The sequence below is a fragment of the Eptatretus burgeri genome, chromosome 4 (assembly GCF_056783735.1).
Source record: "Eptatretus burgeri isolate ZD-2024b chromosome 4, Ebu_testis_v1, whole genome shotgun sequence".
Taxonomy (NCBI): Eukaryota; Metazoa; Chordata; class Myxini; order Myxiniformes; family Myxinidae; genus Eptatretus; species Eptatretus burgeri.
In genome coordinates, this window is record NC_140964.1 from 48,421,471 (window position 1) to 48,438,218 (window position 16,748).

The 16,748-nt window shown below is 44.2% G+C and overlaps 1 protein-coding gene across 6 annotated transcripts in view; it reads left to right on the forward strand.

Annotated features, from left to right (window-relative positions):
* The window catches only part of LOC147027985 (electroneutral sodium bicarbonate exchanger 1-like), a 215,700-nt gene that overhangs the window by 156,775 nt on the left and 42,177 nt on the right, over positions 1 to 16,748 (forward strand). For all 6 annotated transcript variants that reach the window (XM_085877885.1, XM_085877883.1, XM_085877886.1 and 3 more), the window contains 3 exons: positions 9,995 to 10,133; positions 11,741 to 11,902; positions 11,999 to 12,112. In XM_085877885.1, the coding sequence (XP_085734011.1) occupies positions 9,995 to 10,133; positions 11,741 to 11,902; positions 11,999 to 12,112 (415 nt within the window). The remainder of the gene's footprint in view (positions 1 to 9,994; positions 10,134 to 11,740; positions 11,903 to 11,998; positions 12,113 to 16,748) is intronic.

Here is a 16,748-nt window from a genome sequence, read left to right on the forward strand (position 1 = left end):
ATGAGAATCAAGTGCCATTCTTAAAGTACAGGTGCTCAAGCAGAGTCAGAAAAACAATGAAAGTTCAAGGATCAATAATATTGTTACAATTCACAAAAAAATGTGAACTTCATTCTTAACACATTTACACAAGACACCACCATTGCACCATTAATGTTCAAACACAGGAAGACTACCCATGTTTACATGATATACATGTTCTTGTTTTATACGAGCAGACACCATGCCTTTGAAACAAAAAGTTGCATTTTCATTTTTCTTATTCACCAATCTGGCTTTTTTGATCTAAGAATTGCAAGCTTAGCAATTCCAAGTAAAACATTCAAAAGCAAAACCACAGATTTGTTTCCAGCGCTGAAAGCGAGCCCACAGATAAAGATTGGAAAGGAAAAACAATTTTAAATTTACAAAAAATGCGACTCAGATACAGAAACAGAGGTGACAACCTCTTGCATTCGATAAATGCATGATTCAGATTTTCGATACTCGTACAAAAGGGGCATGAATTACACAGAGGGGTTAAACTTATGTTGTAAAACCTGTGTGGCCAGGGCATGATGGACCAGTCTCCAATTTAAGTCTACCGTGTGACCAATGGTCGGAGATCTATACATCACCTTCCAATTGGGAGTAAGGAAAGCCCCTGCAGTTGAAGTCTCTTTCCAATGGTTTCTTAACAGTACCGTACAGCCCAGTAAACACAGTTCTCGACAAATTCCATATGTTGTTTTTTTCCCCATGACGTGGAACACACCAGACTCGTCACTGTTTGAAGAGAACACACCAGACTCGTCACTGTTTGAAGAGAACACGTCATGGTGTTTTTGGGTAGTGATTGAAAGTTCAGGAAAATTTTGGTGCAAATCTACTTCTTCACTTACCCCATTCCACCCAATATTTAAATGTAAAAAGGTCTGGGTTACTATCCCCATGAGCTCACCCACTACTCTCATTGAATGCAATCCAATTTTTTTAGAAATCGAGCTAGCAGGCAACCAGTTTCAAGGAAGGCTCCATAAGATCTCGCACTATATTTACTCCACTATTTGTAAAGTACTTTATGAAGGATCGGCTGGTAGATATTCCAGCAAATAATAAGTTTTGGAATAGTGGCTCATGCACAAAATTCCTGGCATCATAGGAGATCTCCAGCCGCTGCACTCCAAGAGCTTGCCAAGCATTTAGAAGAGATTGATCAAACGCAGGAGCCGAGTTCGATTAACCTGCTTTAGGTCTATGAGGAAGAGTTCCCGGTCATAGTTCAATCCACCTGTTTGCCGAAGCAAGGTATTGGTGAGAGGACACCAGGACACTACTTTACCATATTGTAGACGTTTTATTGTCATGAGTCGAAAAGCCATTATTCGACTCGGGATGTGCACCAAGTTTTGGTCACCAGACATTCGTGGCCTGCACAATACATCTGGTTTGAGCCGGTGGTGGCCTCCCCAGAAAAAAAATCAATCAGACTCTTCTGAATGCTTATGATCACAACTTGAGGAAACTGGAGTGCGATGACATTGTGCCATACGGTTAGAAGTATCAGTTTATTAATGATCGTTACCCGTGCCTTAAGTGACAAGAACTGGAGCATTCCTTTCCACCTTGATAGTTTCTGCTTAATGTTGTTGAAGAACCCATCCCAATTCCTTTGCATATAGCTCATAGTTCCAAAATGGATTCCTAAGTATTTCAACCCATCCATTTTCCATAACATTCCTCCTGGAAGAGTTGGGAGAAGTGCACATGAAGAGTGTGATGAGAGTGTATTTGGGGATAGCCAAAGAGCTACACTCTTGTTCCAATTTACTTAAGCTGATGAGGCAAGTTAAAATTTGGCAAGACAACAGGATAGCTCACTGACATCTTTTGGGTTTTTGACCACAACACACAGGTCATCTGCATAAGCTGAAGTAACAATATTTGGACTGTTTGACAAGGATAACCCAGACAATGAGGTGTGAAGGATAGCCAGTAGTGGTTCAACAGAAAGTGTCGACAACCCTGACGGATACCACGGTGAAAAGGAAAGGGATGGCACAAGCTATTATTTACTTTCAGCAGGCATGATGCATTTCTGCACAAAAGTTTTATGCAGGATATGAATTTTTCCCCAAAACCTGCTCTTGTAAGAACTGCAAATAAGAACGAACGATCCACACTGTCAAAAGCTTTTTCCTGATCCAGGAGTAACAACCCACAACCATGAGGCACAGTTTGACCGATGTCAATTAAATCTCTAACCAAAAAAATACTGTCATAGATGGATCGTTCAGGTATGCAATACGTTTGGTCATTTTCAATCAGAAGAGAGATGGCATTTTCTAGACGCATTGCAAGCACTTTTGACAATCTTATAATCAGTCTTTGGCAATGACACTGGCCGCCAGCTTGTAATCTGCTGCAAATCCCCTTTCTTTGGGAGGAGACACAAAACAGCTCTCCTGCAGCTCAGGGGTAATTCACCCTGATCTAGGCTTTTAAGCAGGGTGTCCATGAGAGCAGGACCCAGAATATTCCAAAAAGCTTTGTAAAATTCAGCAGGAAGTCCGTCGAGTCCGCGGGCTTTGCAGTCGTCAAGCAGTTTTGATGCCACAGTGAGCTCCTCAAGCGAAATGTCACATTCGAGTTGCTGTTGCTGTTCTTGAGAATGGGATGGGAAAAGTTCAATCACCTCATTTATAATCATTCTGTCCACAGTTCTCAGTGTAAATAGATTTGAGTAAAAATCCTGCATTGAATGTTTCATGTCACTCTGGCAAGTCAGAACACCGTTAGAAGAGTGTAAACTGTGAATCTGCCGAGAGGTCTTGACGGCCTTCTCAAGGTTGAAGAATTCCTTATTTGGAGTCTCCAGTTGATTTCTGTACATCCGAAGATGAACCATTGGTCCAGCCACACGCTCTTTGACTAGTTCAGCCAGTAGGGTCTTTTTTTCACCAACAGATGGTGCAGATGCCATCTTTTTTTGCAGATGCCAAACATCCCTAAATTTAAATTTTTGCACAAGTTTTGCCAAATACCTTGCACTAGGTAGATGGGGCTCAGGAGTATTCCTGTCCAGTCGGGGGTTGAGTGTGCAGTTATCTCCCCCATACAAATTAAATTAGTCAAGTCAACAGTGTTTAAAAAAAAAAACCTGCTAACTTTGGAAGGAATAGAATCCTTTCGGCGCTGTCGCTGGGGCAATACACATCAATAATACGAATTTTTTTGATTACTGCTAATCAATTCCACGGCAATTCAAAATCCTTTACAGACCACCCTGCAAGAAATCTCCGAGGGTTGGACTCGAGGGTGCACAATAATAACCACACCTGCCTTAGCATCCTCAAAGGCACTGGAGAAAAAAAGGCAACCTTTAAAAATATTGCGCCACTCGTCCTCACAAGGTTGGTTGGTGTGTGTCTCTTGTAACATTAGAATATCGATTTTTTTTTTTTCTTTCTCAAACATCTGCAACACCTCGAGGTGACGCACACAACTGCGGCCTCCATTTATGTTGAGGGATGCTACCTTAATTTACGTTTTTTAAAATACTGCTACTATTACTACTCTTGGAGTTCTTTTCCGGCCTTAGTGGCACACTTCCTCAACCGCTGGAATTGAGGTTCTGAGAACCTGACTTGCTGAGGTTCATGAATCATATTTTTCGCAGTTTGTAGAAAGGCGTGGAGATTCGGGGGAAAAAATCCCGAATTCTCACATGCCTTTTCCTGAAGGTTTCATTTAAGAATTTAATAATTTCATATTCTGTAACTATGGTGTCTCGATAATCATCCTCTTGGGCACAACACCCACTAACTGACAGGGTAGAAGAGGTGTAATCGAAGTCAACCTCATCATCATCTGTCATTCTCTTCCTGATCCAAACATATTTCTAAGGCACAAATCTCCATATAATTTGAACCATCGGTCTTTCCATTCTCATTTAGCTGCCCACTATCACATGTAGCTTCCTTCTTACCATCCCTTCCATTTTGTTCCACAAGGGTAGGATTACAAATTTCGTCTGAGGAACTTTCTGGCTTATTAGCCTTGTCATCACAAGCACACACCTTTGCGCACACCTCAGTGACAAATTCCTTTTATCACTGCAAAGACCATAAATATCAGAATCCCCACTTGTATCCTCCTGAGAGGCACGAGTATTCTCAGTGTCTACATCACACTCGTAAAACTCAGGCAATTCAGCCAGTGGTGCAAATGAATTAGTCAGAGTTATATTCGGTTCTGGTTCAATTTCCAGTCCCGAAGAGGGATTCTCTATGAGAGATGCATCCTGCAAGCTAGGTACATCTGACACAACGAGTATCTTACTTTGTGTTGTCTTTGTCTCATTGATGACAGGACACGAACGTTTTTGCCCATTTTTACGAGACACCATCACGAACCCCTCCATGTCATCAGTACAGTCCTGTACAATGGAGGTAGAGGGACCACCACTTCTGGTACATTAGAAAGTAGAGAGGGCCTACTGTTTGCCGCTCACCAATATGTAGTGGGGAGGGTTCTACCATTTCACACCCCCCAGTAAGTTGTGGGGGAGGGGTCTGTTGCTTTCCGCTCACAAACAGGTGGTGAAGAGGATTCTCCCCTTTCACCCACCCCATGACGTGGGGAGGGGGGATCTACAATCTCCTGTCCTTGATTTTCTGATGATTTCATCAAACTGGGACAGGAGTTCTTCACGTGACCGTATGCTCCACAATGATAGCATGCCATGACATCCATGGATGCATACATTCTATATACATGACCGTTAATTTTTGCATGTAAAACTACGTTTAACTTTCGCTCATTTTCAGGCAATATCATTTACAGTACCCTTTTAAAAGTCATCGTGTGTTTAAATTCTCCACTTCTTGAGTGTATCGGCACCATCGTGATTTTTGATATGATCGTACCGAACTTGCTCAATTGAGCACACAAATCATCATTCCGAATGAAAGGCGGAGCGTTAGACACGTTCACCTTAACCGCAGGTGTGTCTCGTGGCGAAACAAGGAGAAAGAGGTCGGGGTGTACGACAAGGCCTTGCTCCACAACCGAGGTTACCATGTGCACTTCGGAAACGAACACAACGACCTTCTTGTTTATACGAAACCAACTTTCTTTCCGATTGCCAGTAGCACGTCCTCAATCTTTACCTCCCTCGGGGGATCGCACACGAGGCCATTCTTACGAGTGAGTGGCTCATACATGCTATGATTCAAACGAACGTTTGCCATCGCTAAAAACAATTTTAACAGAAGAAAAGAGTTTAAATCAACAAAAGAAACCTACCACAAGCGGCACTAGCAAGTGGAGGAAAAATAAAATAATAATAATAATAATAATATGGACGAGGACCAAGAATCGTTTAAGGAAGCCAAAAAGCGTTGGCTAAAACTAGCAAACATGTCAGATGGAACACAGGCCTTAAAACCGAGAGGTTCTGAAAAACCCCCGAACACCACTTACCGTGTGCACCCTCTTTCTTTCTCTCACTCAATAGATAAGACAAACCAAGGAGAAAGGGGGTAAAGGGAAACTAAAACCAAAATATTTTTACAATAAGAACCGAGAAAGGAGAAGCAACACAGGCTCCACACGTACCGCCAGAGACTGGCCAACAGCACTCTGCGATTGCACGTGCATGTCAAGCGAACAACAGCTGTGCAAAGTGGGAGGAGAAAATGAGAGAGGGAGAAAGAGAAAGAGAAAGAGATAGAGATAGAGATAGAGATAGAGATAGAGATAGAGATAGAGATATATACGAGGTCCGTCTGAAAAGTAACGGGACTGACTTCACAGAAATTTTAATCCAAAAAATATATTGAAATCACAGCTTGTCCTCTTCAAAATAGTTTCCCTCCAGTCTCACACACTTGTCCATCCTCTTCTTCCATGCTTCGATGCACCCCCGGAAGGCTTCTTCTGGAATGCTCTGGAGCTCCGTGGTCACGGCCCTTTTGATGGCCTCCACATTTCGAAATCGGGTTCCTTTGATCACCCCCTTGAGCTTGAGGAAAAGGAAAAATCACAAGGGGCCAAGTCTGGTGAATACGCGGATTGCTCCAGAGTTGGCATGTTCCTCTCCGCCAGATACTGTTGGATGCCCAGAGCACTGTGAGCAGAGGCGTTGTCATGGTGGAGCACCCAGGCGTTGTTCTCCCACAGATCCCTCTGATCTCATGAGGCTCTGATCTGTCAGTTCCAGACTGATCTCATGAGGCTCCGGAGGATCTCCTTGTACACGTATTGATTCACTGTTTGACCATGTGGTAGAAACTCAAAGTGGACGATGCCCTTGATGTCAAAAAACGCGATGAGAATCACCTTGACCTTTGACTTCGACATCCTTGCTTTCTTTCTTTGGTCTTGGTGATACCAGACTTTTCCACTGACGACTCCGCCGTTTGGTCTCGGGATCGTATTCGAATAGCCATGATTCATCGCCAGTAACGACTCTCCCGAACACGTCTGGATCGTCCTCGAGGGGCTCGATAATGTCTTGACAGACAGTGACTCTTTGCTGTTTCTGGTCCTCGGACAACAGCTTGGAGACCATCTTTGTGAACACCTTGTGCATTTCCAGATTTTCAGTGATGATGCTCCAGACAGTGTCCTTGTTGATGGAAAGTTCCTCAACAATTATCCGCACCGTGAGTCGACGATCTGCGCGCACCATCTGCTTCACCCGCTCGATGATGTCCACCGCTCTGCTCGTTGGAAGTCTTCCAGACCGTGGATCGTCTTCAACCTTCTCCCGTCCCTCTTTGAACCTCTTGTGCCATTCAAATGCACGTGTATGTGACATCGTTTCTTCCCCGTAGACTTGTTGCAGCATTGCGAAGGATTCGGAAGGTGTTTTGCCAAGCTTGGCAAAAAACTTCAGATTGTCTCTCTGCTCACGACTCGTAGCGCGACGAGACAATGTGTAAAGCACGACCTGTAAAATATTGCACAATGAGCACAGTCAACCATCACCAATCATATATATATATATATATATATATATATATATATATATATATATATATATATATATATATATATATATATATATATATATATATATATATATATATATATATATATATATATATATATATATATATATTGCTGGAATGTTGCGAAAGACTGTGACGCAACCCGTTCATTCAAGTTGTGGAAGTGGAGCACACAGCAGGCTCAGTCCCGTTACTTTTTCAATGGACCTCGTATATTGCGAGATATATAGATTAGCAAGACTGGAGGATAAGTGATTAGACCAATACCCTGTCTGTGATGTGAGAGCAATTAGACTTGTGTTTTGGTGACATTGTAGGAGATTTCAATGCTGAGAGTGTTAGAATCCACACAATCCAGGAAAGACAGATGTGATGTTGGGGTACCAGCCCATAGAGGAGCACAGTTTCCATTGAGCAAAGGACAAAGGCCTTGTAGGCTTGAGTAATTCTGTTTTGTTTCTTTCTCAAAGGCTGACTTGGAATGAGACAGGATGTCTTGTCTGCTGTTGGTTTTGGAGTCCAGCTTTGCTATTTCGTCAGACCAGTTAAGGCTATGGCTAATGTTGAGGTCTAGAAATTGAAGAGCGAGAGCATGATCCTGCAGTAACTGGCCATAGATATTGACTGGTGTATTTGCTTGCCAATCCTTCCATAGTGACAGAGTGAGACTGACATTTTCCAGGGTTGAAAGACATGTTCCATTTGTCAGATGAGCATATAATTCCAGCTCATTAGTGAGTTGTTCAGCTGCTGCCTTGTGCCTTTTGGTGGGATGGGATACTGTATGGCATAATGTGGAGTTTTCTGCAAAAATGGATTACAGGGTTGTCCATTTTATACGAGGGGTCATTTATGTATTTATAGGGAACAAAAATTGGCCCAAGCCATTGCAGTGGGGCATTTTAGCCTTCACTGGGAGAAGAGAGGAAAGCGTTTTTTTGATAGCAACGTGTTGATCCTATGAATGGCGGAAATTAGAATGCCATGTATGAATGTGGACTTGTATGCCACATGTAGCAAGCAAAGCTTGATGCTGAAAGCTTGAGATATTTTCAGGGAGACTATTCAGATATATTATTTGAGATTTGGGTCTCCAACAATTGCTGAGAGAGAAGCAGCAGCAATATCTAAAATTGAGTGACTGGGATCGAATCCAAACTGATCGTCAGAAATTTGGCTCTGTGAAAGAGAAAAGACTTGATGTCAGCAAGGAAGATGGATTCCATTATTTTGCTTATAAATGGAGGTAAGCTTACTGACCCGTTTTTGAGAGGATCTGTGTGTGCATCCTCCTTGTGAATGGGGGGGGGGGTAATGTCTTCACCTAGCTGTCTTCCAGGCAGATCGGTGGCCAAAGGTGAAGAACATGCTGAAGTGACCAGACAGAGAAGCAAGAGCAGCAGAGCAGGATTTGAGAACACGGGCACTGATCCCACCTGGGTCTCAATCGGGCACCGCCACGACTTCAAAATAGGGAATTGGTTCGACGATTTGGCTTTGAGATTCGCAAAATTATACTTACTAGCTTGCCTGACGATAGATACATACTTGTAGCAAAACATTTGGAGTGACCTAAAGGTGCCCGAAGTTGGGTTAGCTTTTCATATTGAGAAATTATGCTGTTTGACTTCAATTGCTTTGCTACGTGATTCAATCAGCAAATGCTTAGATGATAGATATGATAGCTGCAGACAGGGTGGGATAAACTAGTATGTGAGAGACAGAGACAGCTTTGTGAAAGCATTTCCAGGAGGAATCAATATCGGATGCAACGGAGATGGAATCCCAATCCTTTTGTTAGAGATTTTGTAGTTGCTGCTAGTTGGCTGGTGCAAACAGCCAGATTCTGTGGCAATGAGGTTGTTGTTTTAATAGTAAAAGGTATAGCCTTGATGAGAGCATGATCATCATAGCCAAGAGGGGCAGAGGTGGAACAGGAGGGGTTTGATGGAAAGGTCATCATAACAGGTCCAGAAAGGGTGATGTGCCATCACCAGAGATTGGGATTGGAAAAGTCATGCATTGGGTCAGACCCTGAGAAAAACCGAAGGAAGCACGAATAATTAAAATGCTATGGCAGACAACTCGTATGGTAGTCGTTGAATTTGCCACGGAGGAGGAAGAGTGAGTTTTAATGGCTGGTTACAAGTTTGCCCACATTTGCAGAGAGGTAAATGTGGGGCTGACAGGATGGCCTCGAGGTACACGCACTCACCTCTAAGCTGTCAAGGCTGGGTTTGAATCCCGAACCAGTTATAAACTGTCATCCCGGTGTTTCACAGGCAGGGTGATTCATCAACGTGTGTGCCGTCCCTTCGATGGACGTTAAACGGGAATCCCAGCTATCAGCATTCGTTGATGGAGGTTAAAGATCCCATGGTGTCCTTCACAAAGAGTAGGCGAGCTATCACCGGCACCGTGAACAAATTACAAATTCCTGCCATAACCAGCAGATTGCATTGCATCATAGGCAAAGCCACACCCTCAGTCAGTGTTGCTATCCCACAGCCTTGTGTTGCATATGAATGAAGAGGAGGAGAGGTAAATCTAGATTCATCATTATTAGTTGGAGTGGTAGGTGGGACACCACTCGGATAATTGAAGTGGGTGCTGAGAGAAATTCTTAGTCCCAAATATTCCATGGAGCCTTGAGGGGTTAGCACGACAATAGACAGAGGAATGGAGTTCTTGACAGAGATAGTAATACTACCACTGGAAGAGAGAGAGAGACAGAGATAGGTGGGTGACATCCTGAGAGGGGGGATGTTCCTGTGAAGCAAAACGATATCCTGGAACTGCGGTAGTCACCCGAACTAAGAGATTTTGTGACATGAGAACGGAGACCACAAATATTGGTGGACTAAACTTCGCAAAGGGTTTTTCCAGCCAACTTGGGCTGACATAATAAATAGATTCCCCTTTGTTGAGCCTTTGCCCAGATCTGTTGTCCTTGTTTTTCTCATTAGTATTAATATTATTATTATTATTATTTCTTGCAGGTGCGTTTGTGTTCCCCCCATGAATCTATCCAATGAAACCTTTCTGCCTTCGAGCGAGAATAATGTTTCAGTGGATACGACACAATTGAGTGGATATGACCCAGGAAATATGACTATTTGGGAAAACGCCACAGTCTCTGTAAGTTGGTTAAGACTCTTGAAAACCAGCAATGTATTATTTATTTTAAATTTTCACTTACCTTCATCCCCCCCCCCCTTCCTCTGCAATTTCCCTACCCAAACCGCAAGTGATGGATGAAGGTTTATTTTTATCATGCAATTTTCTTTTGTACTTTTGTGATAATCTTATTTTGAAGTGCAACGCCCTGGTAGTTATCTGTTTGGAATTAATTTCCCTCTGGACAGGCTTTTTTTGGTTAGGCCGGTGGCTTGCTGAGTGCCAAACGAGAGCTTGTTATCGTCAGTTTCCTGAAATTGCTGACCTGAGATGACTACTGTTGGCATAAAGAGTTTGCCTTTTCCACTATTTATGCTTGTTCTTCCTCAAAATCCCTTAATATTGGATGAGGCTGACTGGTACTGAGCTGCTTGCTGTTCTGCTCTGTCTAGAACAGTCTTCCGCCACTCTCTATCACCAGCTCTCTATCTCTATCTCTAACTCTATCTCTATATCTCTATCTCCACCTTTTTGCATTCCTGTTCACACGATCCTCTCAGCTCAACCGCACTTCTGGCTCTTTAATTCACCACTATTTACGACTTTAATTTGAGCTCCTGACCATGGTGCGAGCATCGAAGCAAAACTGGCCACTCGATCGATGATTTCCACCCGAGGCTCCTGGCATTCCGGGAAGCGCTTCCAGTGTTTTCATGATGGTCATCACAATTTTGGTCTGATTTAAAAAAAAAAAAAAAACTTTTTTATTTATGTATTCTGAAACATTTATTGAAGAAGAAATTTGGGGAGTATTTGAGGAGAAAGTATATCAAGAACAAAACACATCCGAGTTTGGTCTCCCTTTATGATCCTCATCCTGTTTGCAAAAGTTGCATATCCCGTTGATTCGATGTACAAATGGGGCTTATTTACCCAAAGCACAGACCAAAAACTTCCAAAATCCAGGCTCACTGCACAGTGCACACCTCAACTCCTTTGTTCTGCACTTCTCCCATAAAATCTCCAACCAGATGCTCTGCTGTCTCACCCTTCCCTCCAGGGATTCAAGCAAAACCAGTGCACTGCCGCCTCATGTCATCCCCCATCCTAACCCCTGATATTTATTACCCCCATGTACCCTTCCTAACGCAACTCTTACTTGCTGATTTCAGTGTTTCAAACCCTTCTCTGTTTCTTCCTTTCATGTTTGTTTACCCCCCTGGCAGGTTTACCCAATTGTTGCCCTGCTTTACCCCACTGTCAATCCTTGCTTTTTTTTTAACGAAAAAGAAATGGCCCACTTTTGAAAAATCAGATTTGTTTCACTTTGATCATCAACTGAACGGCTGATTTTACTTTCCTCTCCAAGTGCCAGTGTACTCCATTGTGCATCAGCCCTTACTGGCACCTTGCCCCAACAACCAGCAATAATCTGTGTAAGGTTAAAAGACTTGAACCCACTGCTCAGAGTCCTGATTTGTGCTTAATGTCTACATCAGTTGATGTTGAAAATACGGTGCCGAAAGCTCTCTGCAACACGAAGCATTGTGAGCACACAGAGGGAGCTAAAAATGTTTTTACCCAATTGATGCTCTCGAACCCGTGTGCTCACGCCCATCTCCGCACAGGAATGCCTCAAGTCTCATGGCAAGTTTGTGGGTACCGGATGCATGACCCATTACCCTTACGTACCCGATGTGCTCTTCTGGTCGGTGATTCTTTTTTTCGCCACGTTCTTTCTATCAACGTTCTTCAAGAACTTCAAAACCCTACACTACTTCCCGACCAAGGTGACAACAGAGCCGCTGGAGGTTTAATGCTCCATTCCGTGCAAATGCCGCAGTTTTTGCCTTTGGTAATATTGATTGTAAGATTGTTTCCCACAGGTTCGTTCTTCAATCAGCGATTTTGCAGTCTTTCTCGCCATTCTCTGCATGATTTCCATTGACTATGCTCTCGGAATACCTTCTCCAAAGCTTCACGTCCCCAACGTCTTCAAGGTGTGGATCTCCTTGTATGAATGGCTTTCCTTGCAAATCCTCGTGCACCGTCCCCGTAAACTCTGTGCCATTCTGGAGTGAATTGCTCATCATCTATGAGGAAACTAAATATGATGGAAATGTTTCTTGGCAGTGTTTGAGGCTTGGAGGATGTGGGAGGTTGGATGGGAGGAGGAGAAAGGGAGTGGAAAAGGCATTAAAATTCTGCCATATAGGGAGGGGGGAAATTATCAAAGTGAAATCAACCAATGACATCCTCCTATTATGGTAAGCACTTCTGGGTTATTGACATATTACTTGTGCAAAAGGGAGGGAAGAGGTTGGTGATAAAATTCAGAAAATATAAACAGTAGAGGAGGCGACAGAGGATTTTTTTTTTTTGTATACCTTGGTCGAGGCTCGTATGAGAGCTAACACACAACTCACAGCAAGGAGGCATGAGACAAGAGGGGCGGGAGTGGAAGGGACAAAACAGTGGGGAACAGACACATTAGGTGAACTGTGGAAGGGAGAGGGATGGGGATGGGACGGGGAACATGGCGAAGAGAAGATGGACATTTCAGGGACTTTCAGGAAGGAAAGCAGGAGAAATGAAGGAAGTGGGCTTGGGTGGATTATCGGGGGTAGAAAAGATCGAGGATTTGGATGGGGAAAGATAAGAGGTGGTGGTGAACAGCTGTTTTGAAAGCCTGGAGGGAAGAATGGGAAAGAATAGAGTGAGGAAGTTTATTCCAAAGGCGGGAAAAAAGAGGAATGAAAGAGTGAAGATGAGCAGTGATTCGTGATTTTGGTAGTTTTACCAGAAGGGGGTTGTTGGCGGACCTTGAGCGCCCTGTGGAAATGTGGTGGGGACAAATCGCAGAGAGAGCAGGGGGCAAGGCTGGAGAGGAGTCGGTAGAAGACAGAAAGACCACCGACCAACCTGCGGTGATTGAGTGAGAGGCCCAAAGACTCAGCTTCATTGCGGGAGATGCCAATGATCTTAAATGCCCTGGTTTCGACAGCGTGAAGCCGAGAAAGGTGGGAGGCAGGAGCACCAGCCCAGAGGGGAGAGCAGTACTCCATCAGGCTACGGACAAAAGCTTTGTAAGTGGTCAGGAGCTCAAGAGGGCCGAGGAAGGACTGAGCACGACGGAGGATTCCCAGTCGGCGACTGGCTTTTGAGGCGAGGTTGGAAATGTGACTTTCCCAGGAAAGGTCATGGCAGATAGTGAGACCTAGAAGCTTGAAAGAAAAGACTTCTTCCAGAGGATTGTTGAGAAAGTGGATGGGGGTTTTGTAAACGGTCCTTTCGAAGAGACATAGTGAGAGTGTGAGATTTGTCTGGATTGAAAGACATGTTCCACGTGTTGGACCAGTTTGTGATTTTATCCAGATCTGCAGTGAGTGAAGAAGCTGCTGCTTGCCGGTCTGAGGGATGACAGATGGTACGGCAGAGGGTGGAGTCGTCGGCAAAGAGAAATAGAGGATTTTCCAGAGAGTCCGAGAGATCATTGATGAAAACCAGAAAAAGAACAGGGCCCAGAACGCTACCTTGAGGAACTCCAGCCTGCACAGGAAGAGGGGATGAAAGAACTCCATTTAGGGCCACACGTTGACTGCGACAGGAGAGGAAGTCTGCGAGCCATGAGTGGAGATGGCCTTGAATACCATGGGAAGAGAGTTTGGTGAGTAGGGCAGGGTGCCAGACTGTGTCAAAAGCACGTGATATGTCCAGGGATACGGCTCGGATTTCCTGTCTGGCATTGAGGACCTCCATCCATTGATGGGAGAGCAGAAGCAGCATATCCAGGGTAGAGTGACCTGGTCTGAAACCACATTGATGATTGGAAATCAAGCCATTGGAGAAGAGGAAGGATTTCATATCTGAGGCGATGATGGATTCCATCACCTTGCTGATGATTGGGAGAAGGCTGATTGGTCTGTAGTTATAGGGATCTGGTTTTGCACCTTTTTTATGCAGGGCAGTGATGTTAGCAGATTTCCAAGCAGATGGCAGATGACCTTGGGCAAATGAGAGGGTGAATAGAACAGAGAGAGGGTGAGCAAGAGCAGAAGAGCAGGCTTTGAGGACACGTGGGCTGATGCCGTCTGGACCGGTTGCAGAATCTGACTCGAGGTTTGAAAGCAAACTCTCCACCTTGTCAGGAGAAAAGGATACAGAGTCCAGGGACAGTTGGGTGCGACTGGGTAAAGTGGGTAGAGATAGTGATGGGTTTAGGACACAGGATTTAGCTGCAAACACCGAGTTTAGACATTCAGCTTTATCACGTGTGGAATCAGCAGTGCGGCCATTTGAGGTAAGGGAGGGGATGGAGGGGGAACATACACCAGAAACAGATTTGATTAGATGCCACCAGGATTTTGAGGAGGGAGAGAGGTTTGAGAGTTCAGACTTGAGATGAGAAAGATGTTGTTTTCTGGCTCTCCTGAGGGTAGATACACACTTGTTCTGAGCTTTGTGGAAAGAACTGAGATTGCCCTCAGTTGGGTTTGCTTTCCATGAGGCAAAGGCAAGTTGTTTCAGGACAACTGCCTCGCCACAAGCTTCAGTAAACCAAGGGCGGGAGGAAGGGTAAGACAACTGAACACGAGAGGGGATAAATCTGTGCATGAGGGAGAGCAAGTTTCTTTGAAAGAATTCCCAGGATGAGTTGATGTTTGAGAAAGTAGTAATAGGAGACCAGTCTGTCAGTTTGATGGCTGCTCGGAGACCCTGCCAGTCGGCTTGAGTGAAATGCCAGACTCGACGGCGGTGAGGTGGTTCTCTGATAACAGCCAGAGAGATGTCCACTTTGACAAGGACGTGGTCAGAAGAACCAATTGGAGCGAAGGAAGAGCAGCAGATATTGTCAGGGAAATTTGTCAAAATCAGATCCAGAAGAGATGGAGTACCATTGGTTGAGATCCGGGTCGGGAAGTTGACCGATTGAGTCAGTCCCAATGAGTCACAGAAAGCTTTTGCTGATGTCCCATGGCAGGTGAGAGAGGTACCCACACCGAGCCAACTGGCGTGATGACAATTGAAGTCACCACATAAGAGGAAGAGAGAGTTTGGATGAGAAGATAGAAGATGGTCCATGTTTTCGGATAGTGAGGTGTAGATGGAGTCATCACTGTTCGGTGGACGGTACAGTACACATATAAACATGAGGTGGGAGTGGAGGGGAAGCCGAAGCCAGAGGTATTCCTGGGGGTGTGGGGGAGTGAGAGCAGTGCATGGAGAGTGAGGAATAGAGTCTTTGATGAAGAGAGCAACACCTCCACCAGGAGGAGGCTCAGGTCTGTCATACCGTAAGAGGGAGTAGCCAGGGAGAGATTCTTGGGAGTCAGACACGTCTTGGGAGAGGAAAGTTTCTGTTAGGCAGATAATGTCTGGTTTGTCAGTGGCAACCTGTATGGAAAGATCTGAAAGGTTTGAGCGAAGGCCCCGGATATTTGAGGTCCACACTTTTAATGAAGAGGAAGGGGAGGAGGCTTTGGGTGCAGGAGGTGGAGGGGGAGGGGGAGGGTAGGACAAGGGACGAGGGGGCGGGGTAAGGAGGGTTGCTGAGGGGGTGTGGGGTAATGCAGAACAGGGGGGGGAGGGGGACGAATGAGGAGGAGAAAAGGCTCTGTGGTGCTGGGGGAGAGCGGGAACAAGAGACAAGGAAGAAGGCAGTTGAGGATTTGAGGAGGTGGAGTGAAGAGATGGAGGTGAGAGGGCAGTGGAGGGAGGCAGGTTGGTGGATGAGAGGGGGGCAACTTTGAGAAGGAAGAGTGAGGGGGATGAAAGGTGGGAGAAAGGTGAGGGGGGATTTTTGAGAGAGGTGAGAGGGAGGCTTGGAGGGAGAAGAGTGGGATGGTTGCTTTGAGAGTGAGGGGTGAGGGGGGTGAGTTGGCACTGAAGTTGAAAAAAAAGAATGGTTGATGGAAAGCGAGCATCCATGGCAAACTGTGGTTTTTCAAAGTTTTAGGTCAGAGATGCGATTTAACACAATTCTTGATGGATGCAATGAAGGCGAATTCAGAGCGTGGAGAGAAGAAGCGCTGTAATAGTTGGATTTTTTAGGCAAGGAATGAAGGAGAGGTCGAAATGAGAGCAGTCTGTTAAAATAGCAGAAGAGTAGTGCATTGTGAAACAGTAAAGAGTACCACATGTGTGAGAGAGGAAGATGAAGCATTATAAGATCGTTTTTGTAGTTAAAAATAATGTATGAGAGAGTTCAACAGATTAGGTCATGGAAGTGTAAAAAAAAAAAAATCGAGGAAGAAGACGAGGAGGAGGTTAAGAGGAAGAAGAAGAAGCAGAATCGGGAGAAGGTGAGCGTGTTGTTGTTGTTGGGTATATATATATATATATATATATATATATATATATATATATATATATATATATATATATATATATATATATATATATATATATATATATATATATATATATATATATATGTATATATATATATATATATATTTTTTTTTTGTTTTTAATATTAATATATGAGAGAGTTCAACAGATTAGGTCATGGAAGTGTAAAAAAAAAAAAATCGAGGAAGAAGAGGAGGAGGAAGTTAAGAGGAAGAAGAAGAAGCAGAATCAGGAGAAGGTGAGCGTGTTGTTGTTGTTGTAGGGTATTTTTATTTTTTTTTATTT